The sequence below is a fragment of the Halichoeres trimaculatus genome, unplaced genomic scaffold (genome assembly GCF_033239565.1).
Source record: "Halichoeres trimaculatus isolate MK-OKI-2021-1 unplaced genomic scaffold, fHalTri1.1 fHalTri1_scaffold_23, whole genome shotgun sequence".
Lineage (NCBI taxonomy): Eukaryota > Metazoa > Chordata > Actinopteri > Labriformes > Labridae > Halichoeres > Halichoeres trimaculatus.
Window position 1 is genome coordinate 13,811,306 of NW_027437201.1, and position 27,995 is coordinate 13,839,300.

Consider the following 27,995-nt stretch of genomic DNA (forward strand, 5'->3'; position numbering starts at 1 on the left):
TTATTACCTTCCAACAATCAATCCACACACAGTCCAGACATTTCCCAACATACATCAAAAACCCCAGCAGCCACACAGCCCCCAGCGTGTACATCAAGCTTTGGTATCATTAGTCAGTTATGAGCATTGAACAGACGTCATGACATCAGAAGGTTTGGCTTGTTTTTGTACTGCAGCAAAATCTGAACAGGGTTAACTTCACACTGCTTTCTATTTGTAGAAACTCAAATTCATTTTAGACTTTGTGAAAGTAGTCTCTTTTGGGCTTGAATATGATCTTGAACACAATAAAAATATCACAAGTGACATAAAAATCTTTCTAGACAGACTGCTGTATCCTTGCAGAATAGCATTGAGGACAAAAAACAAGCCAAACGTTCAAACATCATGAAAGACTGTCGGTATTAGCTGTGTGCTGCATCCTCCCAAAGCAAAAGAACATAAAAAATGAGATGACACGCAGCGTCAGCATCCATAAAAAGGTTTGGGAGGAGGTATATGTGCAAAAATAAAGGTGGTTACAAATATAAAAGACTCCTTTCGATCTACGGATAATACACACAAACACACCAAAGTACAACATTGTCATCATCCTCAAGAAGAAATTTACAACCAGAGCTGTGGTGTTATAAAAATACACGAGTAGAAAGCAGGAGAAAGAAATGATCATTAACGGAGAGGAGGAGTTCTGTCTCTGTAGGGTCTTTTTTCAACACTTTGCTGGTCTTCACTCGCCTTCTTCAGCTCCACATTTGAGACAGGAACTCCTCTGTCAAAAGGTGCAGGTGTGATAGGTGATGTGTAGGATGTCGTTGGAGTCCTGCTTTGCTCTCAATCTGTCACCAGTGACAGGGAATGTTGCACAGTGTCTTAACCTACATGTGCTGCTCTGCATTGGAATAACCGTTAGTTTAGTGAGCGGAGTGGAAGTTAAAAGGTCTCCTAACATCATGTTTGAGAGTCGACTCAGAAAGAGTTTAAGAAATACCTGAAGGCAGCAAAGAGAAAACTTGTTCCAGGCTTTAATAAGGTTCTCTCTGTGCAAGTTTTTAAGATAAATCCAAGCTGCAGCTGAGTAGTGATCAAACTTTTTAGGAAAACTCTAAACCTACTTAATATCAAACCTTTTTTGCTGGTGTGCAGCAAAAACAGCACTACGAGAGCGCTGAAGCATTCAAACAATCTGCACTAAAGGTAGGAGTGTGCCTGATGCAAAATGCAAAGCTGGGGATAATCTGTGAGTTTGTTGAACCAAACTCTGGTGTTTCTTGTTCCCTTACTTTGTAACTGATGGCCTAAAACAATCTGATAAAGCAATGACTCTTTATGTTACTATCAGTGAAGCCTTTGGTTTTCAGATTTATGATTTAAAAATTGTACAAAAAAAGTTTAAATGCAATAAAGACTTGAACAGACGGACCCAACAGCTTAAAAACTACATGAGAATACATCACGCCTGAAATCTACAATGAAATAACAACCAGAAACTTTGTCTTAACACATTTTTTATGCCACAAACCCAAAGAAAAACCTCTCAGAGTGTCGTGTTATCTGGTTCTCTAAGGTGACCTGTTGTCTGAGAGCTCCAGGTCCCTCAGGGGTCAGCAGTCCTCTGAGAGTTTCTGCTTTGTAATAAATACGTGACGAGGAGAAAGCTCATCATAAAGAGGATAAAAGAGTTCAGGAGATTTAAAAGTCAGACCGAGAAGAGCTGGGATACAGGCCGACAAAAACAAAAAACAGTCAGCAGACTGCTCTGCTGTCTGTCTGTAACTGTGTGTGTGTGTGTGAACATTAGTGTGTGTCAGCAGTAGTCTTGTCACAGTCCATAGTTCACAGTGTTTAAGGCTGGCCTCTTCTTGGCTTTAATCTTCAAGGATCCATAACGAGGCTGAGGAAGGAAACAGTCAATGAAACACATCATGAGAAACACAATGAGAACATAAGAAAAACTATTCAAATGAAAAGAATTAACAACCCAAGGAGTCTCAGCTCTGTTTGTGGTGAGACAGAAATCTTTCACTTCCTCTATCCCAGGTTTCTATGTTTACATCTTAATGAGATATTCCTTTCCGTAGAAAATAAAGAACAATTAAAATAATAACACCCACAGCCTCCAGTAAAGGCTTTAACATCTGAACTCACGTCTTTGCGAGCTCTGGATCTTGTGATTTTGACGCTCTGTGATCGCCTCAGTCCTTTCTGAGTGACGGCCTCGTCTTCAGAGAAAGTTGGCTCAGCCTCCTCATCTGTCCTCTCCTCTTGGTCATAATAGTACTCTGGAGACAGAAACAAACGTCATGAGACAGTGAAAGACTCTCCTGAAGTCTCTGGCTGTTTTCCAAACTGCCTACTACACTAGAAGTGCCAACTATTTCAGCTGCCTTGTAAAATCTGCAAAAATCCGAGGATATCCTACTGATCCAGGAAAATTTCTTAGTATGCAACGGACCAGTCTACCTGGCATACTGTTTCCCACAATGCACGGCACTAACGCTGTTTATCTAAGCAAGGGCAGGTTTTGGCGTATTACCGCCATCTACTGGAATGATTCGTCATTATAACTACAATACAACAACACTAATGTTAGACTGTCTGTGATATAGAATTGAAGTCATGTAAAAGACACACAAGTACATCTTGTTGCTTCCAGTTATAAAAGAGGCGTTTACTTCTATAAATTCATCAAAGCCTTTATAAATCACTATTTCACTTTTTTAAAACATACCTGGATTATATGGAAGAGTTTTTTCTATCAGCTATAAAAATAAAAACCCCTTCCAGATTTAATTTCAGTAAACAATATAAATCAAATATTATAATTCTGCTATGATATGATTAACAAAATAACAAAAATGCCAAGATCTACACAAAGTTTGGGTTGTACATTTATAACGAAGGCAAAATAAAATCACCAGTAGCTCTATTATCTGCATACTACATTCACATTCACATGTAGTAGGTGGTTTGGAAAACAGCTTCTGTGTTACCCTCCTATGTGCAATCCTAACCTCCATCATGCACTACCCACTATTTGCATTATTTCCATGATTTATTCTTCTGTTTGCACAGGTGTCACAGTGATCACGTGATTCCACTGACAGCACCCAAATAGTTATCTACTTTCTGTCTGCATCTGAAATGAAAGAAACCACCAAACTTCATTTTTCTTTATGTTCAGAGCTCATCAGAACAGAAATGAATGAAGCCTCTTTGTTTAACCCACGTTTCTATTCCTACGACCTGTTTTCTTTCTAATCTCCAGCAGGGGTCAGCTCTGCTAGAGTCTTAATACGTGGAAGCAGTTGAGAAAATGATGACTGAATTTTTGTGACATCTGTGTTTCAACCTCATTATCTACAGTGGATGAGCCTTATTGCCCTTAACCCATTTGTTGTCAAGATAAAGCCCATTAAAACAGCTGCACTGTTGCACTGGGTGACATCATCCTTTATCAACATGAATACACACACCATACACACACTGTGGGATTCCCATACACACATCACTGGTCCAGTCTGGGGTTAAGTTTCTTGGCTAAAGCAAGACAGAATTTTAAGCAGCTAGACCTGGACATTAACCCCAACCTTCTGGTTAAACAGCGACCGACTCTTCCAATGAGCCAGAACCGCCTCAAATGCAACAAATACTCTAGATGCGGATTAATCCACCATAGAAACTAGTTCCATCAATTGATTTTTCAACCTGTTATCTTGATAACAATCACAATTCAGGAAATTTAAATACAATTTCTTGTCGGGTGTTCACACAGTCTTCAAGAGAGTCACAGACATTCAGGAGTCAGGAGGCAGTGATGGACTTATGTGTGTCTAGTTTCATTAAGGAAAGTAGAAAAACTTATCTTTGCATGGAGAGTCAAAGTGTATTAACCTGAACCCTCTAAAACCAGCAGAGGTCAGCAGATACTCACAGCTCCTCTCCTCAAAGAAACAGATCAGTCAGAGGATTCATACATCAGCAATCAGCCACAACCTACAGCTCAGAAAATCCACCACATAAACACGAGACTCTAACCAGAGGAAAACCCTCAGCTGCATTCAAAAAGGATAAAAACTGAGATTCAATGAAGATTAGAAACCAGTGGTGTGTTTTCTATTTGTTCTGGTTCTATCTCTCTCCTCTTCCTGCTGCTGCTGCTATTGTTGTCACATCTGGAGTCTATAAGAGCAAACCTCCCACCCTCCAGAGTTGGACCTTTCCCCTCCCAGAGGTGGCAGGGTGGGATGAGACAGAGGCCAGCTTCACATGAGATTTCACATTCCTGCTCGGGATCAGAAATACCATCTGAATTCTGCACGTGTTTGTGTCAGAAGGAGACAAACGCTGTGAGGAGCTGTGCTTTGGATGTCAAACCTGATGAGTAAATTCAGCCCTGCTACCGAAGTGCTCTCATTAACCCTCGTCTGGACACCGGGCGGCTCGGTGGCACTCAGACTATGCTGGTGAAGGGGAAAGGAAAGAACATGCTGCAGAAATGTTCCAGGGAGGGATTTCATTCTTTCGCTGAGCCAAACTCTCTGTCTGGACTGTGGAGAACTTATTCAAGTCATTCCAGTCATTCCAGCGCTCACCGGCCTATTCTGCGGTATAACTCTCCAATTTCCTGTCATGTAGGGAGCTGAGGGCCCCGCCAAAAGCTCAGACCCGAGGCGGCTTGTCCAACTGGGCTTTTTACACTCCTGGAATGTTTCTCCAGAGAGAAATCTCACTTTGGAGCATTCATGTCTGGAACTGTCTGAACCTGCTGATGGGATAAACTTTCATTCTTACCGTCTGAGTGACTGCATGAGGCATAAACTAACACATTCATACAGGCTTTAGGACAGTCTGGGTATTGCACTGAGATGTTTTGCAGTAAAAAGATTACAACCATCGGATAGTTGGTTGTATGCATGTTTACAATCATCTGCAGGCTCCAGATCAGAGACAGAGTGATGTCATGAGAATCACATGGATGAGAACATGTCTCTTTTTTCTCCTCACCTGTCTGTCCCTCTGCTAGATGTCTGAGCTGAATACATAATCCAGTTTCTACTCTGTCAGTATGCTAATGTGGTCTACCAGCCCTCCATCCATCCATCCATCCATCCCTCACATCCCCGCTTTGCTCCCATAAATCCATCTCTGTCCTCTCCTCCACTCCACCCCCTACTATCTTGCTCTCCATGCCTCACTGACTGCCTCTGTGCGTGTGTGTGTGAGTGTGTGTGTGCATTTGACATTCTAGCAGCATCCCACACAACCTCATCTCTTCCCCTTTGTCTGCAGGAAAGTCATCTCCTTCTCACACACACACACACACACAGACACACACAGCTTTCATCGACAGGTCAGACTGCCTGTAGTTCTCATCAGGCAGACGAGGAAACAAAGAAAAAAAACAAGAAACATGAACCAAGAGTCCCTGATGGTGCGGTTAATCTTATCTGAAGTAACCATCATGATATCCAGCTGACACTGACGCTCGTTCTTCCACACATGAAGACTGTTTTTGACATATTTGTGCTTTCACATGTGCGATGTTGTTAAGGCACAGAGGAAGATCAGGATTTTTTTTTTCCAAATTTCAACAAGAGAAAAACGTGATCCATTTGTAAATGCTCTTTACCAAACTCAAACTGGATCAACCTCACCTTAAAAAAATGCTCTAACTCTTTTTTTTCCGTATGATATTTGTGGAGAAAGAGACAAGTTCTCATTATAACCTGCAGCTTTAAAGTCTTGAAATGTTTCAGAAAGCGGCAGCTCACTGCTGGATTTTCATCTTTGACTCGTTGAGGTTTGTGAAATGTTGTCAGAGTTTTTTTTTACCCCACACACAAACTGGAACAATCTTTCCTCTTTGAGTTAAGATGTTTTCAGGCTCTTGCCCTCCAGCCTACTCATCTGATTTTCCTGTTGTGTGTACTATGTATGTTTTATTCTCTTTTATGTGAAGCATGTGATCGTATACCAACAGGAGAGCTTTCATGTGCATTTTTTCCTCAGTAGTCAGTAAACTAATATGACACCATCATCTAATGAGGAAGTCTATGACATGTGTGTGTGTGCGCGTGTGTGTGGTGTACCAGCTTCGTCTGCGGCGTCGCTACTCTGTGACCTCCTCATGGCCGGGTTGGCTGAGCGGGAGCTGTACTGGTAGAGCTGGTTTCCTTCCTGCTGGCCGATCTGTGTGAGGTCATGCATACTCAGGCTGCGCAGCTTCTCCGTGATGGCGCCCTGACCCTGTGACACACACACACATTTTTGTCAGTTAATATTACAGCACCAGAAAGGAGCATTTGAGAGAAGACATCCACCACACAGATGAAGTGTCAACAGACTGCTGAAAACAAATGACTCTCTCCATGTACGGACCCTCAGAGGTCTGATGTGTTCCAGCTGAGTATCTGGAGGCTCTCATGATGTTTGTGTGAGACAGTTTCTGGTTCATTCGAGGGAAAACACTTGTGCTGGATGAAAGTAAACTAGGAGCAGCTTCAGAGATGTGAGAGCGGACTGACCAGAAACACACCTGAGACCTGAGCTGGATGAATTTGATAGAGTCTTTTGATCTGAACCAGAAAGTGTTCTCACTGTGCACAGAGCTGCGCAGGATCAAAAACATGACAAGCAGCATATGAAATCATATCTATAATCATTTGTATGACTATTTATTTACTGTACGATAAGCTTTAATCTCTAACTGCTTTGTCTGTTTTTTTAATTTAAGGGGATGAAACAAAAGATCTGGGTTGTTAAGACTGATCTCTGAGAGCAAAATGCAAATTTATCCAGCTGCTAAAACTCCTAAAAAAAACTAGAAAAACTTGTTTCAGTTTTTGCAAACCATCTCAAGATGAGGATAAAGATTTCTCAGTTGGCTTTTAGATCTGAATCAGAATCAGTTTTGATAAACCAGTCAGACAAATCGGCATCTTTACTTAAAGTACTGAAAAATATGTCATGTCCTTCAAACAGCTGGTGTTAGATCTTAAAGATGTGGGTCTTGGAAGTAAACTATAAGACTCCTACAGGCTGATTTAATGTGAGAACCAAGCGGTGTGTGTGGCTCAGAGCTGCAGGAATTTATTATTGATCTACTTTACCATCATAAGCTTCAACCTTTTCTTCTAAAACCGCAGCTTCAAAATGTTCAGTATCCAGATTTTTTAATATGAAATATGAAATTCTGTGGTCAGATGTCATTTAAAAAAGCACTGGGTCTTCATTATGTAACCAAGTAGTGATTATTATGTAACCACTTGAACTAGTTGTGTTAGCTCACTTAAGCTGCAGCTTTGCAGACTTGGGCCTGAGGGAAACTTTCCAAAGCCAACAATTAGGTTTGAGCACCTCAGATCAGTGTCTGCGAACATCTCTGCTGCAGAGGTGAGAGGAATTAATGCAACTCCAACACTTTCAGAGAGGGTTAGGATGAATGAGAGGAAACAGGGTAACACAGAAGCGAAAGGATCCTGCTTCACTAATTTCTCAATCTATAGAATGAAAACAAACACGCATGTCCTGTTATAGACAGGAAGTGCTGCTTTATTATCACAGATGACTGCAGTAAAGCAGATGGATTTGTAGTGACAAGGGCAACTGTTCATCTGCGAGCTGGCAGTTCATCAGATGTGTCAGAGTTTTCTAATAGTGTCAGGCTGCTCTGGCATCACTCAGACACATGTAGAGGAGACAGAGGCCTGTCAGATACTAAATAACAATATCAGAAAAACACATTTTAGGGACGACTCAAACTTCAGTCATAACATTGTGAACACTAAAACACTAAAAACTAGAAAAGCACTCAGAGAGTTCAGACCTCCGCCAAGCATATTGTGATTGTCACGCAACATTTTAGTCCTACTTTAATGTTATACTCCCTTTCAGCAGACTGTCTGCTACAATTTGGTGTTAGTTGCAGGTTTGTACAATAATTTGTTACCTGACAGTGTTTAAAATTATAATGACCCAGTACATATTTCAGATTCCAGATCTTAGTATCCAGAATATTGCCAGGATCTGGATCGTACTTCTACATCTGTCAGAAATAATCCTGACCTTGTCTTGTCTTGTTTTGCAAAACTGACCATTTATCGTGGAGCTGTATACACATATGGTGAAAACAGCCCTATCTCACAATGATAAAGAATCCTCTAAAAAAAATCCTTGATCCGGACGGTGATCCGGATCACCTCCAAAATCGAATCACTTTTTCCTTATCCCATTTTTAACATTTCCTGAAAATGTTATCAAAATCCATTTGTTACGTTTTGAACTATATTGTTCTCAAAAAAGCATACAAACAGACAGACAAACTCTCCCAAAAACATAACCTCCTTGGCGGAGGTAATAAAGAAGTAAAACAAATTCCATGACGAAAACCCATTCACAAAATGAGCAATATGGTAAAAGAAGATGAAATAAATGATTAAAAGTAGAAAGGAATAATGAAAGAATGAGTTACAGTGGAAGGAAAAGCGTGAAGACGGGGGAAAACCTCATTCAAACAGAGGGACATAAATGAACATGTTGAGTTAAATGTCTTTGCGCACACTTTTCATTTATTTAACTCTAAAAACAGAATAAAAAGATGATTTCCTCAGACAGGACTCCTGGTTAAATATCATCAAAATGAAAGGATGTGGAACATGGTGTGACTGGAGAATAATAGTGATATGAAATGAAAAGGGAACGTTCTGTCCATGCTGCGTTTACTGACTGTTTCTTTTACCTCCCAGAGCAGCCAGCTGAAGCACAGAAAGCCTGAAGAAAGACGGGGTCAGTAAGGAGAGAAAGAGAGAGAAGCAGAAACAAAGTCACAGGAGGGTTAGCTCGAGAGCAACACATCATCACACTGACCTATAAAAAGAACATGAATAATAGAGAGCGACGGTCACTGCTGGAATACAGTTTGTGAAAGTCTACATTTCAGCTGGAAGCAACTTCAATATTTGAAGTATGGGTGCAAACATAGTCTGTATAATATACGGAGGTAGTCTCTGACATCATTCATGTGTTTCAGATGCAGAGATTTGAAGCCTATAATCGATGGAGGTCATATTAGGAAAAACTCAACCTAGCTTTGTTTGAGCGAGGATGAGGTTAGGAGGTGGGCCTTTAGCCTCTTTTCAGACAGCTACAGGGTGACCACCCATCAATCAAATCAGCCACGCCCTAAACTTGTAAGATTAATTTCCAAGACTTCCACATGGAGGAGGAAGAAATTATCAAATTTAAAAAAGATATGTTCAGGTGGGTCAGCTTTAGCTTAAAAATTATTTTGTAAGTCCTTGCTATCCAAAAGTGAAACACAAAGAAGACTATTCAAAATACCCTCATTACCATCCTGTAAATTTACACATCTAAGAGTGGAAAGCAAAGGCTGCCTGCATGACTGAACTTCACTCTCACTTTGGAAGAAAGCAGTGAGTTAAATGCTGCTTCTTCATACCTGTGGAGGCTTTACAGATACAATTTAAATCAGCCTCAGGCTACACCCGCATCAATATGCATGTATGCTGCATGCATAATATAAAGAGAGGGATACTGTAGGTTTAAATGAGCGTCTCTCAGGAGTTTCCTGCCCAATAAAATCACGTGTAGCTCGGAATCAAAATGCAGAAATGCGCTTGTAAACCAAACCACGCTCTCAGAGTCTGCTGTGAGCTGTGTGCTTTAAGACAGATGGGTTTCATGAGCAGGACAATGCTGCTTTACATTGTACAAACTGAGTCGATCAAATTCCAGCTGGAACACAAAAAGCTCGGACTGGATTTGAGACAGCAAAGTGAACCTGGGACAGTCGATAAAGTGTAGAGAGAGGAGACAAGAAAAGAACACAGACAAAAGCGCTCTGAAGCAGCTTGAGATCCTGCAAACTTCTCTTCAGTTCACACTCAGTCACACCCTTGGCATCGATCCCTCTGATCCACATTCCCCTTGTTTGGATATATTTAGAGCTCAGTCATGTTTTTCTGTTTCTTCCAGAAGGGACTGAATGTTCTTTGTTTCTCCAGAAGCAGCACAGAGCTGTGGCTATATTTGAAGTCCAACACAAATTTATTGAAAGTTATTTTGAAGGTTTACCAGCAGAGACTAGTAATCAGAGTAAATTTAATTTCCTGTCCTGTGGCGTTTCACCGAGGCTTCCCTAATACTTCCTGCTGGCTCCCGACTGCTCCAGGGTGAGTTTTCATTCACACTGCTGTGGTTTGGTTTTAAAGCATCCCATTCATGACTTATAATAGAAATAAAAACATTCATAATGACACTTAATGCCTTTCAGCATTTATTTGACCACCAAAATATGGGAAGGGGTGTTTATATTTTTCACTTTATAGAGGAATCTCCATCTGCTTTACTCACCTAACACTTAGACTGTTTTAAAAAAGTGAACAGAGCCTCTGTTTCCAAAACATGATCTGCTCGATAGCTGCATCTTAAGCATAAGGCAACCACATTGGTCTCAAAATGCTGCAACACCACAGCTGTCTCCAACTTTTCAGGGTCAGAAATGAACTGCTGTGTTTTTATTTGGTGTTTTTCCGCCTCTGCATCAGTCTGCACCCTCCCTCAAGGCATCATTTAGGCACCTCATCAGCATAGCGTTTCATTATTTCAGCACCCCTTCTCTATCAGATCAGTTTAAGGATACTGAGGCAAGAAACCGAACCCCACAGGAGCTAAATTTCAACTAAATTCAACAAGTACCACTATCTGTGACCCTTAAAATGTTGTTTTTGTATCAAAGAGCTCCGATACTATTGTGTGAGCTGGCATACACAAATATGACGTATTGTGAGCTGCAATAAAAAGACTGGGCAACAAATCCACAGAGTGTTAACAGCCAAATGATGCTGCATGATCTTAAAAAGTATTGAACATTTCAGGCAGAACATGGAGACACGTACCCAAAGATATCTCCTCCAACATTATGTCCCTTGATAAAGCTAGATTCAGATTTCTCTTAAGTCTAGTTCCAGAAATTGGAATTTCACAATTGCTTTGACATTTTGTTTCTCCTGAAAGAAGAATATCTTTCCGATTTAAATCGTCTTTATCAATCCAAATCCTGCTAAACTTTGGATAAATTGTTTAAGAATCACGCACCAAGCTCAAACATATGCATGTCAGTTGGCTTTTGCTGTGAGCGTGGCCCTAATAACTCGACTTTCTGTTTGGTGGTAGATTCCCACTGCCTGGGATTACCTCTGTGCAGTGGAGCCTTAGGCGGGAGGTCAGCGGGGATTATCTGATACACTCAGGTATTCACGCAATGCTGATGAAACCAGTTCACATACACTTCAGTTTTACTGACTCTGCAGCAAGTTCTGGCTTTAGGGCACACTCAGTGTGGATATATTAACATGAAGGCAGTGTTTTAACATGAGATCACTGCTCGTTTAGTCTGTTTGCATGTTATTCAGGACTAACTGTAGCATCTCATGCAACTCTGCTGCGCCTATTTCCACCAGAAACACCATTTCTGTCTGTCTGGGGGCTCTGATTGAGCATAACCAGTGTAAGAGCAATTTCAGTAAACATGGAGAATTGAGAAAAACAATTTGCTGGATGTTTTTACTGTATACAAAAGGTAGAGGGCACTGTTGTACCTAAAGGAAAGCTTCACTGTTTCTTCCCAGCTCTGATAGAGAACAGAAACAAGACTGAAAATGTTTATCTGCCTCAGCACAGCAAAAAAGAAATCAAAGCAATGTGGTTTATGGTTGATAGTGCGAAGATACCACAGGGTGATATGTGATATTCAAACTTTCTCTGCTGCTTATGTTATTTAACCTCTTGATTAAATAAGATAGTACGCACAGAATACGATCTTCATTATTCATTATTTTCATATCAACACACAGATGTATTCTTACCTTCACAGCTGCAGTGACGGCAGCAGTAGCCGCGATGCTCAGCCCCTGTTTGCCAAAGTTGACCATAGTCTCATAGCTCCTCTCTCGGGCCTGAACAATGTATTCGTCTATTTCCTGCAAAGAGATATCAACATGAGTTTCATCAATCACTGTGAATGTGTTATCATTAACTAACACAGACAGACGGGTGGATGATCTTACCCTCTCTCTGGAGGACAGCAGAGGGTGCAGACACTTCCTGTAAATGAGACTTGCTCCTCGGGTGTAGGGGGACAGCAGCCAGATCACGATGGCTATCTTTAGCTCGTAGTACAGAGGGAACCTGAAATAGAACGCACCAGCAGACGTATCGTCATGGACATCGATTTGTCTTTTTGTGGTTTGATATTTAATCCAAAAGAGTGACGTAATGAGTCACCAGTGTGTGTCTCTCAAAGAGCTCCATTGAATCAAGCTTTGGTTAATACATCAAGAGATTTTGAGTTTGATAAAATCATGTATGAGCATTTATGTTTGTCATGGTTTTACATCAGAAACTACCCAAGAAATGTGTGTTAGTGTGTAACTCACCATGCTAGTGTAAGGTCAGTGATGGTCTCCAGCACAGTGTAAAGTGCAAACACGATCCAGTACATCATCCATCTCACCTGCACAGGTACAAAAACAGAAGAGATACTGAATAATATGATTCACACCAAAACAAACCAATCAAAAAGATGTGTGTAAGCGTAGGCTGATGTATTAAAGGTAAGCATGTTTTAATGACCCAAGAGATTTATTCATGCAACAGAGTTTCCACGCTTTAAGGGCAGCACAACTTGTGACTACATCTTCATAAAATGATCTGTGTGGAGAAAAGGATTTGCAGCTTTGGGCTCCTGTGAGAATGAGGTTCCTTAAGGATGGGAGCCATGGCAGGACTGTGGTGAATTTCTTAATCTGATCAGAGTATTTACAAACTCTCTGATTACTGGGGGTGGGAGAAAAAATCAAAATCAATATATCAGGATTTTTTTGTTTGACAATATAAAAATCAGGATTCTCTGTCAAAAAATAGATTTTAATTTCAAATTCAAATTCTTTATTTCAGTCTTTGTTTATAAACTGGATTGGACAAAAGCTACCACTTTTCTTCAGCAGAGGGTGAAATGTTTCTCTCTGACTCATGTGATGTGCATTTTATGGGAAAATATGGCTCTTGGTATAGTCTGTAGACATTATCATCATTTACCTATTTCGCAAGGTCTGGTGTTAAAAAATCAAACTATAAAATCGTAAATACTGTAGAATCCCAAATTAAATCGAATCACAAAAATCATAGTAGGATGGAATCACGAAAATAGCATCCAGCCCTACTGATTACTGGAACTTTCTTTTATCCTTGCCTGTTGTTTTTCCAGCATGTTGTAATCCAAGCCCTGAAAAAACCCAGACAGTCCCTCAATCCCTCCAAAGTTGCAGCCAATTTTTGATTTTTTGTGGGGGGGACTCTGTTGCATGTTTTTTTTTTGGGGTCAATCATTCAGCACTTTCCTTTAAGTGTATTATAAATCTTTCTTCAGGGACAGGAAATGCAGAAATGCAACACATGGCTTCAAAATGTTTAAAGCCCAAGCCATGCAAAAGACTCATCTTCTAAATTTTCAGGTTAAAGTTTGTTCATGTGCTGTTAAAGTTCTCAAACTAGAGTGGAGAGACTGTAACCTTGTTGGTGAGATGTTGTCATGCAGATCAGGGTTTAGGGCTAAAACTTTTGCAGTGACTCAAACACTTCAGATAAAAATGGAAGAATTTGATGTTTGCACTTTCTTCTTCACCTTCCTCACACCTGCGCCTCTCTCCCTCTGAGGTCGATGTTATTTAAGGGCAAAAAGCAGCTTTCTGATTGTTTCCCTCTTCTCCTTTCCACAGCCTGTGTCCTTTCTGCTCTCCTGCTCTCTATGTCCCCTCTTAAGGGCTTTCCAGGCTCCTCTGGCTGGATTTCCATATCAAAGCCAGCGGCAGACAGTGGCAGGCGGGCAGACAGTCACATGGCAGGCTAAGGTATTAGTGAGACCCGGCCGCTGCCTGCCTGCCTGCCTGCCGCATGACTGAACACACACTGACACTAGCTAATGAAATGTCAGTGTGTTTTTGTGAGAGTGGACGGGTGGGTGGAGGAGAGAAGGAGAGTGGTGTGTGTTTGAACGCGGGAGAACAAGAGGTGGAGGGACACAAACACACACTCACCTGTTTCACAAAGTCAGAATGAAAAAACACACAGTGTCTGGCTGCATTAGGCGCGCACACACACTCACACAAACCATCCACAATTTCTGCTGGACTGGTTAATTGGTGACCTCATGGTGAACTCCCTCCACTCACACACACACTCACACACACAGAGAGGCTCATGGGAATGATAAATGTGAGGCGAGAGAGTGAAACAGAGGCAGTGAGATGGAGAGGAGATCTAATCTTTCTCTACCTCTCCCTTTCATCTCCCTCTTCTGTCTCTAACAGCTTTTTCCTCTCCTTCCCTCCCTCCTCCAGCTCATCAGCGGCGAGGACATTAAGACGTGACCTCAGTAAAATATACAGCAGCCATTTTGCCTTCCTGAGGCAATAGCAGACATTTACTGGACACATCTGTGAGTAACTGCTTTCCATTAAAGAGAAGACAAAAACACCTGACATCAGCTCTTTACAGCCACTGGGCCTGATGGGAGTGTTTGAGCTGGTAGACTGAGCATGAAGACGGAGGCGGCAGGAGTGGAGACACACCAAAAGTTACACACCTTCAATCAACAAGTTTCAGTCAAACACTGAGCTCTGACTCTACTGAGTAAATATCATTCTAGGGCTGCAACAACGCAACAATACATTTGATAAAAATTGATTGGTAAAAGCGTTGACAACGTTTTTCCAAAATTGATGCACTGCGCTGCATCATTACTGTATTAGTTTGTCTCATAGACTGTATAAAACATGGACGTAGTCTCCCCGACATCATTCGTCTGTTTCTGAAATAGAAAATGAACCACATCGGCTATCGTGGCCATATTGGTAGTGGCAAGGGCTTCGCGTACAGCTATAGGGCGCCTATCGGTCACATGACCCTGAGCTGTGCCTCTGATTGGGTGAACGCACAATCTCAATACTGAGTTTGGTTTGTCTTCAGTTTATTTGTCTTCTTTCTTTTTTGTCGTAATATTTAGCCGTTGGTAACTAGTTCAAGGTGCATAACCGCCACCCACTTGACTGTAGTGCAGATGACCTGGGCTGCGGGGCTGTATTTGTCACATGTAAACAGATCAGCGTGGCGAAGGAGGAGCCGAGCTGGCGGGTGAGGGAAACAGGTAAACATGCGAATAATAGCAGAGCCGGAGAAAGATCGTCCAAAAAGAATTTTCAGAGTTTGGGAGTATTTCAGGCTGAGTAAAAGCACACAGCGTGTTATTTGTAACATTTGCAAAAATGACCTGGCGTGGCACGGCAGTATAACTGCAATGATCCAGCACTTAAAGCGCAACCATGTTCAGCTAATTGATGACGAGCCAGGGAGCTCAACATGAGGTGAGTAGCTACAAAATCCCACATACGCTCCTTTCATATGTTGTGAAATGCATAGTGTGTCTTTTAGGACTTGTTTAGTCTTATTATTAAATCGTTACCCCGTTTGAAAACCAAGACGAATTCATTAAACTAACATTAGCATTAGCGATAGCTGCTACAGATAGTAGTAGGGCAGAGGGGGTGAACTGTTTGACCAGCAGGTGAAAAGATTGAGGACACATTTTTATTTATTTGCCTTTTTAACCCATTAAGTTCTTAATCTGATGACATAAAAACACATTTTCTGTTATTTTTCCCATACTTTTGATTCTTTAAATGACAACACATTTATGTCATTTAATGTATTTTATAAAACTAGCATCTGGTCAGCCTAAATTATGTTTGTATGTGTTCTTTTTTTGTATATATCTTTAAGCAAACAATAGTCATCAACTAAAATAACATTGCATGTTTGGTTTTGCAAATTTTACATTTATGCCCCCCCCGATTCATTGACTAATCGTAAAAATCGTCAGAGTAATCGATTACTAAAATAAACGTTAGTTGCAGCCCGATATAATTCACGATATTGGGATGCATGTATGTACCAGTGACCTCTGACCTCAAAAAATCTCATCCTCGTGTCCAACGGGATGTTTGTGCTCCAGTTAAATACTTTCTCTGAGCTATTGTGTTAAATAATGATCGGACGAATTGGCATGGGGATTGCTTTTCCATCTATTTCTTCCTTGCATTCAGCATTGTTAGAAGAAAACGATTTACCTTAACCTAGCCAAATACTTCGTAATACAAAGGAACGGACCTGAGGATCAGTTTAAGCAGAGATCAGGAGGCCGGCTCAGACAAAAGGAGACAAAGTGAAAGAAGCTCAGAGCAGAGTCACAGCTTACTGAATCTTCACCTGTGAGCTAGTGTTCACGCTGTGTGTGTGTGTGTGTATGTGAGTGTGTGTGTTACTAACTCAGCGGGCTAGGATTTCACTCTCACTCACATTAGTTACATCACCCAGCAGCAGAAATCTCATCCCAGCCCTCACATCTATATGCATATACAGTCCACCATCAGTGTGCAGTTCAGAATGAAGACCAGCACTTCAGCACAGGTCACATGATGCTAATCCAACCAATTTAAAATGTGCACACTGTCTTCAAATGCACTTTGTCTCTCAAAATGAAACCTCAGAGGGTTGGTGGTTTGATTCCCAGCTCATGCAGTCACATGCCAAAGAGCTCTTAAACAAGTCCTTGCAGTTTATACTCAGGTGCTCACACACTGCTCCCTGTAACGGTTTAATAATGGTGCCCTGGGGTGGGTTCATATTGAGTTGCAGATGTACAACGGGTGTGATTTGTATGCAAACAGCTGGAGCGACAATAATACTCCCATCCTGCTGGCTCTGATAGTACACAGCACCACTGTCTTCCCTTCTGTTAAGCTTTTGGATGACACTGTGCCGCCTTTGCTTCCTGTGCGTTAAACTTTCCAGGTAACCAGCGTACACACATCCCACCTTGAACTGGCATCATATAAGAGCTTTTTTCAGTGGTTGGTGAATATATATTTGGGATGCACTTGATTCATAGTCTTTGAGTTTGTTTTAATGATTATTTATGTGCCCATGTGCTGAGGTGTTTTTTTCCCAATCCACAAGCCTAGACTGGTATTTGTTTTTTTCCTCTCTCCTCACCTCTTGTACTCTTTTTCACATCAGCGCTGGGCACGCTGGCGCCTCCCAGTTCTCCCACTCCTGTCTTTCCATATTATATGTCACTTCCTTTTCATGTTTCAGGAAGGGATGAAACAGAAATGTAATTGCCCCCCAGGGATAAATAAAGTAGTCTGAAATCTGAAATGAAATCTGAACATAGGTTTTGATATCAGCCGATACTGATGAAATCTGAACATAGGTTTTGATATCAGCCAATAATGATGAAATCTGACATAATTTTAATCTAGCATTATCTTTTCCTAAATATGATGATGAGACTGAGACTTATGTTTTTGCAACATCAGGCTTTTCTAACTTTGTAAACCAAAATGAAATAAAAAATATCTAAACTGACTGTATTATAATTTATAAAATTATAAGTATGTAAATGGGTTGGTAAATCCCAAATATATAAGATTGTAATTAGTTAATAGTGATGACACCCTACTTTAGCATTTTCTGCCATTAGTGTATAAAAGTAGTCACAGCTAGTAAGGAGACATTTAAAAACAACATAGGCAGAAATTCAAGTAGCTTTCTTTACTTGCTTGAATACTGAGCTGTTTGCACACACACACACACACACACACACACACACACACACACACACACACACACACACACACACACACACACACACACACACACACACACACACACACACACACACACACACACACACACACACACACACACACCAACAGAACCTTTTTAATTTTACAAGGTCTACCTTGCCAAGGCACTATGCGCAGATAGTAATTAAATGCAGCCGCCCTGCAGTGCTATAAACTTACCAGCAAACCTATCCAGAGCTAAATCTACATCAACACTTAATGCATGTGGACAATGACGACAGAAGAAAGCACTGTGGATGTAAATATTGCAGAGATATGCAGCTTCAAGACAATCAGAGTGGAACTTGGATAAGAGGAAAGAAGAGGGGGAGGTTTTCTCTACAAGAGAAGTTAGATGAGGTGGTTTTAAAGTTACTGCAGGCTGTCTTTAAGAAGCTCTCACATCTAATAAACTGTTGTGAATGATGTGTCAGATACTGTCACCTCTAAATGGATTAGTGACGTGAAAATAGATGCAGGAGTAGTTCACAAAAAATGTGTTTTTCTACGAACTCTCTGAGTAGCAGGAGAAATATATTGAAGGTGTTTTAACAGCTCGTAGTCTCTCCTCACATTTAACATATTCGTGTGAGTTCATTAAAGCACAGGTGTGACTTGGTGTGTGTGTGTGTGTGTGTGTGTGTGTGTGTGTGTGTGTGTGTGCGTGTGTGTGTGTGTGATTCTCATGAACTTACATATTCCTTGACGTTTTTGGTCTTGACGGCTTTGTAAGAGTAATACGCAGGATACAGAGTCCCAAACACCAGCCTGCAGGGAGGACACACATGTTAGACAAACACTTCTTTTCATTTTATGCAAACATGTAAAGACAGACAAACAAGCACAGCTGAAATGTGTCTACACTTAAACATTTGTATACCTCGTCTCTATTGTGTACAAGTGTTAAAGCCATAGTAGGGCTGTTTGCATGTAGTCAGTAAGTTTGGCTGTCCTCCTCTCCTCCTCCGCTGTCTGATTTTTGCAGCCATAGATCTGAAAGGGTTTTAACCACAAACTAAATTGAAAGCAGGGAAATAATCCCTGAGTGCAAACTGAGGCTTACACAGGGAATTGTGATGTTTCAGTTAAAAGCCATCATCTGTTCCTGCAGAACGATCTGGGGACTTATTTATATCCTGCTGTGACCGGGTGCTGGGTCCTGACCCCCTGAGTCTGAAAACCACCAGAACACAAGGCGGTGACTCAGTGGTTTCTCTGTAATCTCTGCAGCAGCAGCAGCGGTTTGGTTGCATGACCTGTCCACTGCAGGATTTAACAGCGCGGCTCAGCGTGCTGCAATCCTGAGATGTTCATTTGCACTTAGTCGCAGGGAATGTTTCATGCTTAACAGATATCTGGTATCAGTAAAAATGAGTGCAATGAGAGTGCAGAGCTGAAGTCTGAAATACAATGTTCAACAAAGTGAGGCTGTAGGTTACTCTTCACAACTGTGCGACATCATCTGAGCTCTTTTTTAACACACACACATACACAGAGAGAATACACAAACAAAGAGTGAATATCCACAACCCTGTGTGCATGTGTGTGTGTGTGTGTGTGTGTGTGTGTGTGTGTGTGTGTGTGAGCAAGAAAAACGACTAGATGAATTTACAGCCTGGCACTCCTTCCCTCCAATTCCTCTCTTACATTCTCCTTCCTTCTCCTCCCCCCACTCTGCTCCAGCACAGTTTGTTCTCTTCAGGTCTGCCGGATCTGGATCTGCTCAGCTGGACTGAGACTCTGAAGTCAGTTCTCACTGCTGCCTTTCAAGATCTCTCTCTACACTTAAACGCTGATCATCAAAAAATCCATAAGCAAAGATATCACTGTCACATTCTGCTGACATCAATCCAACACATTCTGACTGGACAGATTCTGAGAAGGAGCTGGATAAAAAATGAGAACAAGACTCTAAAGTTACTTTTTATAGACTGTATTTTACTACAGTGTGCAAGATCTTATTCATACTCCACCCTATATGCAGCAGTTTGTGATTAACTGGATGAACACACACACTTGTGACCCCAAGATTTCTAAACCATTGATCAGAATAGGATAAGATACAGCAAAATTATAGTCTTTAGACATTAAACATTCAGTCACACAAAAGGAAATTTCAGTCTCTTCTTCCAACAAAAACAGGACATAGAGTTTGACAACTGTGAAGTGGCTGAGCATCATGGGAATCATCATTTCACTGGTGTGTTTGTGCTTTAAAGGGACATACCACACAACAAATGGCGATCTACAATGCAGTAAATCTCCCACAGCACCAAGAAAGCTTTTCACCAAATATGTGTAAGTTAGGATCCACAGGCTACGGCAGGCTGTGAGGGATAAAATCACAACACCACAGCCAGCTGGTGCTCGATAATTAAATTTGATAGTCGACGAAAAACTCAGAACCAAACTGCTGCAAAATGAGAATCGGTCTGTAAACCTAAACTTTAGTTTTTGAAATTGACTGACACTCTTTGGTCTGTCTTTCTTTACTCAAGGTTTGTAGCTCTTTTACACAGAAATGCTTTCATCTTTAAGAGACAAGTAAAACTGGTGGGTTCAGTGAGTTATTTGAGGGTTTTTATTTTTTATTCTGGTCTGTTTTGAGTTTTGAGTTGTAGTGCAACCTTTGCACAGCCAGGTCTAGCATTATTTTCATCTAGAAAAACAAAAACAAAAAAAACCCTGTATTGACTCACTTTAGCGGTGAGTAATTCTGGTGTTGATCAAGTTACAACTGGTTCCTGAAGTGTCCCCTGGATGAAGCCAGAGACAGAAAACAAGGAGGGACAGAGAGATGGAGACAGACAGTCTCACTTCTAACAGTCAGGCTGGCAGACTGAAGCTTCTGAATTTAAACTGACCCAGTATTTAAAAAGCATGAGCAGAAGAAGGACTCCCTGGTTGCTCCTGTGAAAAACCCAGATACAGTGTACTGACTTCATGTCTCTGCACTGTCACCATCAGCTGTAGGTCATTTCATTAGAAACAGAGGACCAAAAACAAAAACAGAGAAAAGCTTAGAGAAACTGCAGGTGTAATCCTTGGTTTGCTTGGCTGAACAGCACTCAGTATTCAACATGATCAGACAGCCACAGACGTGCAGAGAGGACCAAACACCGAGTGCAGACACAGAACAAAGAATGTTGTACTGAAGCGTACCTTCTGCAGGAAGCCTTTTCTTTCTCACCCAGTAACAGTGACTGCTGTATCATAACACACTGGATTTTATCACAGAACTACTCCGGTCTAAGTCTTGCATAAGAGCTGATACAAAGCAGATTACAGGTAATATTTAAGGACTTGTTTGGATGAGAATGGCCCCTTTAAAAAAAAAAATTCTTTTTCTGGAAAAAATGACTGAAAATGCCAAAGTGTGCAAGCCAGACCAGCAGTTGGTGGTCATGCAGTCAGTTCTGGGCTGTTAACTTAGTAGTGACGCACTGAAGAACTCCTCACAACAGCACATAAAGCAGCTTTTTACAAAGCAGTGAGTACAAACAAACAAGAAAACGATGGCAAACTCCAAAAAGGGTTATGGAGTCGGTACAGAGCTGATTGAGCTAGAACCTCCAGACTTCTCTCCTCAACATCCATCCATAAAATATTACCAATTCCTTTAACTGATCAGTAACAGCTCGCTTGCCCTACAGTGAGGCTATAGAAAAACTGAGTGAAGTTAAATTTAGATTGAGGCTCCAGGAAATAAAATCATTCAGCTGAAGCTGAGGGATGGAAGTGTGGAGGACTTCACGATAAAAGCTACCAACAAACACACACAGACACACTGTATATATCCCCTCTGTGCAGACTGGAGTGCTTTCAGCGGCATGCAGGCTCACATCCAACAAACACAGCAGTTTATTTTCCTGCTGTTGCTATGGAAACAGATAGGCTGCCAAAGCTTCTCTGCTCCTGCTGCAAAACTCTGTGTGCAAGTCCAAATCACTGCTCTCACTGCACACAGGTATAAAAAATACTGGTGAACAATCTAACCTGAAAAGGGAAGGCTTTATGAATGAACTACTTCCTGTATATGGCGTTTTGTGAAGGAGTAACTGGTTGCACACCAGCTCAGACTCATCTGGAGTACACGGGGTGAAGCATTTTCATAAGAGCGTAAACATCAGCACTGTCTTTCTTATTGTTTACATTCTCTGTCTGTGTAGAGTTGTGCAGCCCTTCCTCTGCAGCTCTGTAATTCAGGGCCGTGTGTTGGATGAGCTGATCTTAGTCTCCCTAATGAAGGGCTATGCTGATGCTGTGATAATAGCAAGTATTTGTGTCTCAATTGCTCTTAATAAGCTTTGACTGCAGAGCGAGTGTACTCACGGGCCTCATGCACACACACATGGCTGGCCTCATGGTGTGACAGGAATAAAGACAGTAATAAACAAGCTCAACAACATCAACAATGCTAACAAGTGCACATTGCTAATCAATTATGCAGCCGAGGACTTGAATTCCAACCATGTGACCGGCTCCACTAATGACTGCTGTCACAGTGTGCTCCTCCTGTCACTGAGCGCTCTCCCCCTGGTTGGATGGTTGGCGCTGCAGAACAATAGGGGAGGGGCTCGGGAAGGTTCTTTTGGGACAACAGGACAAACAGGGACAGGAAAAACACGCCTCAGGAGAGGATGGAAGTCAGCAGGCATCACCTTACAGCAGAGCTGTGCAAAAATGTGCAATTTTACCTTCGCTGCAATCTAAACCATCTCAGTGGACACCAGAGCCTGAATTTGATGCAGTGAATAAGGAAAAAACACTTTTCTGTAAACAATCAAAGCTCCGCCTGTGCACACTGTACCCAGGAGACAATCAAGCCGTCGTTATTCATATAGCACATAAAAACCACAAATCCTACCTCAAGACGAGCAGTGGGAATAAAAGCAATGCTTTCACTATATTTCAGTTCATTGGTGCCAATTTAAGGCTGAAAAATAAAAGGCTCCTGAATTCAAGAGGAACCTGGTGTGAGAAGGGTTGGTGCAAAATGTAAAGAGCTGCAGGTAGACAAAGAATCTGCAAGTAATGACTGATACATTCTTTGAAATGTCTGTTAATTTACTGCATTTAAACAACATTATACATGAAAAACACATTGTGCTGTCCTCTTCTAGACCCTGGTGGTCTGAAATAAAACTAAACTCTGAATAAACAACAGGAGAAGAGTGCCAATGAAACCAAAGTGAGTTGATCATGGTAGCCTAATGTGCACTTCCCCAATAATGATCACAACAAAAATTCCCAGTTAAGCTGTTTAATACTGGAGACAACTTTGAAAATCCCAACTTTTTGACATCCTAAAATATTTTTCCAAGTCTTATCCATACATTTACCTCATCCAGAGTGACTTCAGAGCAGCAGAGCCCATACTAAGCACACCCAAAACGAGTTCACTGAAATAATCTTGAAACAATTTAGTGAGAACCAGGGCCCCTTTTCCATCCCAAAACTACCGTCTCTCCATTTCCCCTCTCCCTCTTCGTTCTCTTTCTTGCCGTTTCAACACCTTCCCCCCTCTCTCCCTGCATGCAGCTGAGAAAATAGCCCTGGTGCTTTTAGATGGGCCGTGGCTCTGGGCTCCAGGTCAATTTCTCTAGTTTCCTGACACCGTACACCACCAACAACCAGATGGAGGGAGGGGGGATGACAGGATGACAAGAGAGAAAGAGAGAACAAGAGCAATTTAAAACAGAGTCTCACTGAGGAGGAGGAGGGGGGAACAGAGGAGAGAGAAAAAAATATTTGAGCTTCCAACATCTGGTTTGAGCTTCAGGAATAAGAATTTGATTACATGACTTTTCCCCTAAAAACACAGAGGGGGGATTGTTGAGAGTACTGCTGCTACAGCAAATGAGACTGGTTCAGGTCCAGGTCTGTTCATCCCCACAGTATTTCCTCACAGGGAAACAAAGGACATACATCATTTACACCGGGCTCGCTGCTCTCTGCAATGTTCCCACGTTAGAAAACTTACTTCACAAGCTCCAGCTTCAGTGCTGTGGAATAAATCTTATCACAGAAGTTACAGCGAAAACTTTTTAATGACAACAACATTGAGACACTAAATTCAGAGCTGAGCTCACAGAGCAAAGGAACACTGACATAAAAAAACAAAAACAAAGCGAGAAAAAGGCAGAGAAGCACAGCTGAATACTAGAATTACTGCTTTACACACAACACGGCAGAGTTTTCAAACTGTAAACTCATCTGTCTACACTGATACAACACAGCAAATGTCACAAGTCAGCCTGACTGGATGCAAGCTCCTCTTGCACGAACATAAGGTCAACATGCTTGACAGCTCAATAGAATTAAGATCCCATGACTATGCAGGCCTCTCCCTCCATTATGGACAGCACATCAGCTGACTGCTTTTTGTGTTACAGAAGGAAACTGGCTCTATATTATACAGTATAAACGCTCTGTCCATCAGACTTTGCACAGTGTTGCAAGACTAAGCCGTAGTCCTCTGAAGAATCCTTTTACTCTGCACAAATTTATCTTTGTTTGTTTTTGGCAAATGTTCTTCTTTGGGATCCAAACACCTCCAATCCAGATTTGTCTGTAACATGATTTCCAGTCCTCCTCAGTACAATACTTGTGTGTCCTCTCATCTTACCTGCTTTGTTTTATTGACCTGTCTCAGATGTGGCTGGTGACATGAGCGGTGTTCTCAGGTACCATTTAATGAAGGTGCCATTTGGGGGTCGGAGGAGAATCAGTTTCTAAGACTAGATTAGACTTTATTCAACTTGTCTTCAGGTTTAGTTTGACTCCAGAGCTCCTGTTTCAGTGGTTAACTCACATATAACTTCAGTTTTTGGCATGGAAGTGTTATATATTCTATTTGATTGAACAAGACAGTGCAGAAAAAACTCAATATTTTGAGTTGTAGAACCTCTACTAGACCCCAAAATTACAATAATAATGCTTGATTACCACTTTGAGTCCTTCTCAACAACCAGAGAGACAAGTGCAGAAAGAATTTCACCTTTCACTGAGTCTGGACACATGTTTTGAGAGATAAAACTGATAAACATGTCTATCAGCCTCGAGCACTGTAGGCACAACATGCTTCCTACTGGTCCTGAAAGGCTTGTTCTTCAATGTACAGAGCCAAAAACATGCAGCCTGTAGCAAACAACTATGACTTTAAAAAGTCTACTCACATCGACATAATGTGAAGAATCAAACCCCAAAGCCTAACATCAAATACAACCTTCCAGTCACATCTTTGAGTCAAACAGTCAGAGCAGCAGGAATAAATGGTAAAAAAACCATCATACTTCTGTGCTGAGCTTTTTACTGTGCTCCCACATTTTTATATCAAGAATTTTTTATTGTCCGCTTGTGATTATTACCACCACAGACGTCCACATTCTTTGGAGCCCTTCCTGAGCTATCCATGGCTGTTTAACTTCAACAGGCAGAGAACTCATATTTCTTTGTCAACACTTAAAGGGAGGCTCCAGCTCTGAGAAAGAGCTGGACAAATATCTTGGAATCGTTCCTTGCAGGCTGACGCCTAAAATTAGCTGGTTGTGAAGTGCTGAGCTGGAAACCAACGTCTGGCTATTTCTACTGCTGCTCCTCAGAGGACAGACGAAAAGAAGATCTGTGGAGGTAGGAAGAAGGGCTGAAAGAAGCAGTTTGAACAGAGTGAGGTTCTGTTCGGTTGGTTTTCTTTGTTCTAGGTACAGCCAGAAACTTCCAGAAACAATAAAGAAAACACACATAGCTTTCTAATTAGCTCTTATCAGCCACGCTGTGACTTTTCCTGATTTATCCTTCTGATTAGCCACTTTCACCAACACAACAAATAACATCAACTAATTACAGGGGCGGCTGGCTCTTTTGTCCTTGTAGTTTGGTGTTATAAAAGTAAATTCAGAACTTTAAAATGAGCCTCCACATACAGGAGGGAAGCTATAACTGGAGCAACGTTCACGTCCAGTGATGCTATCAGCCATCATATAGGTCTGGAGAAACACTGCATGTTTGTTTTGTATGCATATTTAAACCAGAGCATGGATGTCAGATGGCAATATAAGCCATGACGTGACCAAAGTGACGCCAATCATTTTAAATGTTTGCCATTTTTATTCCGTTTCACATGGAATTAAAGCTCCATTTTTAGTCTTCAGACCAGTAAGAAAGTCTGCACAACACGTGGACAATACGCAATGTGTGATACCATTGTACACTGTTGCAATAACAATATGAAGTGGTGTAGATCCACATAAATCAAAGGGCATCGCAGTTTTGTTTTCTACCTACTCTTCTTATAATAACAACAACTCCACCACTAACTTCCCATGACCTTGGAGTGGATACTGGAAGCAAAACTGTCCCTAAGGTTCAACTTAGAAAAAAGGGTTAACACTTGATGAATAAATCTCATCATGCTGACTTATCGTGCACCTCTCTGTGGTTATGTAGCTTTGTGTAGGCATGTGTACACATATGGACCTAAAGCTTCATGAGGCAATAAAAAGAATTATCTTTTTTGACCACAATAAATCTATTCATTGTATAGATTTTGTGTCGTATCTGACACATTCCTCTGTTTGACCGACATACTGCAAAAGCAGCAGTAAGGAGCAGGTGAAGAATGCAAAGGTTAAGGTGAGATAAGCAGACCTGAAATACTCCTTCATTCAGACTGAGGTTATGCAAAGTGATGAATCATGCTCTGATGCCTGTCAGTTCTGTAACAAAAGAATGTGTCTATTATCCAACATCAGAGAAAAAGAAAGGCGTGTGAAACTTTTCCACCACTCCCTTCTGTACTTTTCACTACATTCCTATCCTCCATTAGCACCTTGTTATGCAACTACTTCTCTTGTCCGTACAGAGACAGACAGAGAAGTGCAAGAAGTAAAAAAGACAGCAGGGCAATAAATTCAGGACATGGTGTTGAGTATAAATAGGCCTGATTTGGCCAATTAAAAACACTTCAGTGCACTGAACATAAATCTGACTTTCCTGAAGGGCTCTCAGTTGCATCACAATGAAAGATTTGGTACCCACTAACCAGACAAATCCATGCAAATCCACTTAGATTAATTTGAGTACGCTTTCTTCCTGTGTCCTTACATTGTTATGGCTGCCAGGTTAAATTGGGCAGAGCTGGCCGCTTCGCTATTAATACCTTCAAGATGACAGCTGTACCTGACACTCCTTCACAGATGAACACGTCGCGACTTGAACAAAACCACCAAACCGATACTTAACAAAGAGTTACATATTGGAAGGTTGACTCACCGACAATGCATGACCATGATTCATAAACAGCATGGTAGCATTAGCTTTGGAGCAACAACAAAGGCCCAATAACTTACTGACTACTAGACAGCTAACTCCACGGTTGCAAAGAAGGATTTGTTTTTATTAAAAGTATCTAGTAATTTTGTATGTTAATTAATAATTTTGTTGCAGATAGAAAACAGAATAAGATCTAAGCATTAAAGGGACAGCAATCATAACTTAGCCTAAAGACGGTAACAGGTTAGCCAAGAAGCTAACAAAGCTCATCCGCATCAGCTCGCCAAATTATCTCGATCAAGTAAAAATAATAAACTTGCGCTTTTTCTTCTTTGTCCAAATACTTACACCACACTTCTTGAGATTATCCAGGACACCATGTCTTCTTTCTTTGTAGAGCAGGTCTGTCAGTAGTGGACGACAGCCCCGTTAATAACGTTAGTGGTTAGCCGAACTTCTTCAGCCTAAACTTCGATGTGCGGATCCAGGACCAGTGAGTTATCACGCTTCACATTTGCCGGACAACATCCCCCAAAACCTCCTAACTCCACAGCTCTGACTTTGTAAATTTATCCGTCCACTTTTACGCCTGATCTTCTAAAGGCAGCCTCTTCTCTTCCCTTCAGGTTGTTTCCTCCTTCCTCCTCTTCTTCACCCAGCACCAAGCTGCTCACATAGCCGCTGACGTCAGGACAGCCAGCTATTGGCCAGTGGAGTCTGTTTACAACAAATACAAGCTCTGATTGGTTGGCTGACATTAACCATGTGACTTTGTGGCTTGATTGAAGCGGTGACATTTCAAACCCGGTGAAGTACACTGTGATTGGTCAGTCTTCGACTCGTGGCGAGATCTAACCAATGGAAGAATAAAGCAGTGAGATGAGGGTTTATAGGGCGTTGTTGTCGGGGGAAAGGCATTTTCCCAGCTGATGAAACGATGAAAATAAAGTAGATATTATT

At 41.4% G+C, this 27,995-nt stretch overlaps 1 protein-coding gene across 1 annotated transcript; it reads right to left on the minus strand.

Moving 5' to 3' along the window:
- reep3b (receptor accessory protein 3b) lies at nt 1–27,730 on the minus strand. The gene is made up of 8 exons (XM_074663295.1): nt 27,384–27,730; nt 18,458–18,530; nt 12,456–12,532; nt 12,087–12,207; nt 11,886–11,999; nt 6,090–6,246; nt 2,146–2,279; nt 1–1,891 (listed from the first exon to the last, which is right to left on the minus strand). Exons 1-8 carry the CDS (start codon nt 27,413–27,415, stop codon nt 1,820–1,822), a joined length of 780 nt encoding a protein of 259 aa, XP_074519396.1. The 5' UTR covers nt 27,416–27,730; the 3' UTR covers nt 1–1,819.
- Between the last annotated feature and the right edge of the window lie 265 nt (nt 27,731–27,995).